The 3,230-nt window shown below is 65.1% G+C and overlaps 1 protein-coding gene across 1 annotated transcript; it reads left to right on the top strand.

The window, feature by feature from the left end:
* Positions 1-244: 244 nt before the first annotated feature.
* LOC134169498 (DNA repair protein XRCC1-like) lies at positions 245-3,189 on the top strand (the record flags this gene model as incomplete). Its single annotated transcript, XM_062630053.1, has 7 exons — positions 245-309; positions 390-472; positions 556-808; positions 1,672-1,788; positions 2,802-2,896; positions 2,989-3,025; positions 3,101-3,189. Coding segments are annotated over exons 1-7 (739 nt in total), but the record flags the coding sequence as incomplete, so codon positions are not given.
* Positions 3,190-3,230: the final 41 nt, after the last annotated feature.

Genomic DNA, 3,230 nt, shown 5'->3' on the forward strand with positions numbered 1-3,230 from the left:
CCCTGCCCCCTCCCTGCCCCCTCCCTGCCCCATAGCTGCCCCATAGCTGCCTCATAGCTGCCCCATACCTGCCCCATAGCTGCCCTATAGGTGCCCCATAGCTGCCCCATAACTGCCCTATAGGTGCCCCCTCCCTGCCCCATAGCTGCCCCATAGCTGCCCCATAACTGCCCCATAGCTGCCCCATAACCCCCCTTTCCCCCCCCCCCCCAGGTTCGCCGCTTGGGCCCCTTCACCCTCCGGGATGGGAGCCCCTCCCCCCTCCGCCCCCCGGGGCCCTCTTCTACAAGCGCCCCCCCTCCCCCACAGGTAAGAGCCCCTCCCCCTTTGTGGGCGTGGCCTCAATGGGAGGGGGGGCGTGGCCTCATTAAGCCCCGCCCCCCTCCCAGCACCCCCCAAGGCCCCTCCCCCAGGCCCCACTTACGCCGATGCCGCCCTCAAAGCCAGCGCTGGCTCCGCCCCCAAACCCCGGGTAAGCCCCGCCCCCTCCCCCCCTTTAAGCCCCTCCCCTTCCCTTAAACCCCGCCCCCTTCACCCCCCCCATTTCCATTCCAGCCCCCCAAGCGCCGCCCCTCCCCCCGCCCCCTTCCTCCACCAATGGGACGCCGCCGAAGCAGCCCCGCCCCGCCGAGGCCAAAGCCACGCCCCCTCCCGCCCAGGCCACGCCCCTTCCGGCCGCCATCTTGGCCGGCGTCGTCGTGGCCCTGAGTGGCTTCGAGAACCCCCTCCGCGGCCAATTGCGCGCCGCCGCCGTTGCCATGGGAGCCGAGTACAGCCCTGATTGGACGACGCGCTGCACGCACCTCGTGTGAGCCACGCCCCCTTCCCCACCCCCCGACCTATAGCCCCGCCCCCTTCCCTTAGCTCCACCCCTTTCCCCTCCTGGGTCCACCCCTTCCCTTAGCTCCACCCCTTTCACCATAGCCATGCCCCTTAGCCTTTAGCCACGCCCCTTCTCTTAGCCCCGCCCCTTTTCCCTCAGCCACGCCCCTAAGCATTTAGCCCCGCCCCTTTCACCCCTCCTAGCCCCTTCCATTCTTAAGCCCCGCCCCTTTCCCCTCCTGGCCCCACCCCCTTCCCTTAGCTCCACCCCTTTCCCCCGTAGCCACGCCCCTAAGCCTTTAGCCACGCCCCTTCTCATCTTAGCCCCGCCCCTTTATTCCTTAGCTCCACCCCTTTCCCCGTAGCCACGCCCCTAAGACTTTAGCCACACCCCTTTCACCCTCTTAGCCCCGCCCCTTTCCTACTCTGGCCACACCCCCTTCCCTTAGCCCCACCCATTTTACCGTAGCCCCGCCCCTTCTCCTCTTAGCCCCGCCCCTTCTCTTAGCCCCACCCCTTTCCCTTAGCTCCACCCCTTCCCCATAGCCATGCCTTTAGCCCCACCCCTTTCCTCTCTTCCCCCTCCCCTTTTACCCCCTCCCCTTTAGCCCCGCCTCTTCCCTTCTTTACCCCCTCCCTTTATCACGTCCCCCATTAGCCCCTCCCCTTTAATGCCTTTAGCCCCGCCCCCTGCCTTCTTTACCCTTCCCCCTTAGCCCCGCCCCTTCCCCATCCCCTTTACCCCCTTCCCCCTCATTTTACCCCCACCCCTCCCTCCCCATAACCCCGCCCCCTTCCCCTCCTCAAGCCCCGCCCCTTTCTCATCCTCTTTCCCCGCCCCCTTTTTAGCTCCGCCTTCTCCCGCACCCCCAAAGCCGCCCGGGCCCGCGCTATGGGGGGGCTCCTCGTGAGCCCTGATTGGATCTGGGACTGCCGGAGGCGGGGCCGCCGCCTGCCCTGCCGCCCGTGAGCACAAGCCCCGCCCCCTTGGGCCCTAAGACACGCCCCCTAATGGCTAAACCACGCCCCCTCTTGGTTGCACACCGCCCCCTGTCTTTAAGCCCTGCGCACAGCCCTATAGGACCTGAATGGGCTGTGGAAGCCACGCCCCCTGGAGCATAAAGCCACGCCCCCTAGTTGATAAGCCACGCCCCTTATTGGTTAAACCACGCCCCCCTATTGGCTAAGCTACGCCCCTGTCTCTAAGCACTGCATCCAGCCCTATGGGACCTGAATGGGCTGTGGAAGCCACACCCCTTGGGGCATCAAGCCACGCCCCCTGGTCAACAAGCCACGCCCCTTATTGGTTAAGCCACGCCCCTTATTGGTTAAACCACGCCCCCTAGTGGCTAAGCCACACCCCCTGCCTCTAACCCCTGCACCCAGCCCTATGGGACCTGGGTGGGCTGTGGAAGCCCCGCCCCCTGGAGCATAAAGCCACGCCCCCTAGTTGCTAAGCCACGCCCCTTCCTAGTTAAGCCACGCCCCTTATTGGTTAATCCACGCCCCTTATTGGTTAAACTACGTCCCCTATTGGCTAAGCCACGCCCCCTGTCTCTAAGCCCTGCACCTAGCCCTATGGGACCTGAATGGGCTGTGGAAGCCCCGCCCCTTGGGGCATCAAGCCACTCCCCTTATTGGATAAGCCCCGCCCCCTTTTGTTAAGCCACGCCCCCTGTCTTTAAGCCCTGCATGCAGCCCTATAGGACCTGAATGGGCTGTGGAAGCCCCGCCCCCTGGAGCATAAAGCCACGCCCCCTAGTTGCTAAGCCACGCCCCTTATTGGTTAAACCACGCCCCCTATTGGCTAAGCCACGCCCCCTGTCTCTAAGCACTGCAACCAGCCCTATGGGACCTGAATGGGCTGCAGAAGCCCCGCCCCCTCGCGGTTAGAGCCTGCTGATTGGCCACCTCGTAGAGGGGCTGCCCTAAGCTCCGCCCCCTTGTGGGCGTGGCCTCATTCCCTCCCCCCCCCCAAGGTACCTCTTGGATGGCTCCGCCTCCTCCGGCAGCGAAGGGGAGGAGCCTGATGAGGCCACACCCCCTACTGACCCCACCCCTCACGTGACCAGTGGTAAGCCACGCCCCCTCCCTCCTCCTAACCCCCCCCCCTCCATTCTTAAAGGGGCCGCACCCCCACATCGATCCCATCCAATCCCCTTGCAGGAGCTGATTCGGGGGATGACAGCGACCAATCAGAGCCGTGAGTGTTAGGGGGTGCCCCCCCCCCACCCTTTATTCCATCCCACCCCCCCCACTGACCCATCCCGCCCCATAGGGATGATCCCTATGGGGGCTCCACGGAGGAGAACAGCGAGGAAGAGGAAGAGGAGGAGGAGGAGGAAGAGCCCGTTCCCCCCTTGCCCGGTGGGTCTGGGGGTACCCCCCATTGGAACCCCATTGTAACC

The sequence above is a fragment of the Pezoporus occidentalis genome, unplaced genomic scaffold (assembly GCF_034315485.1).
Source record: "Pezoporus occidentalis ecotype Australia unplaced genomic scaffold, CSIRO_AGI_Poc_V1 ctg3469, whole genome shotgun sequence".
NCBI classification, from domain to species: domain Eukaryota; kingdom Metazoa; phylum Chordata; class Aves; order Psittaciformes; family Psittacidae; genus Pezoporus; species Pezoporus occidentalis.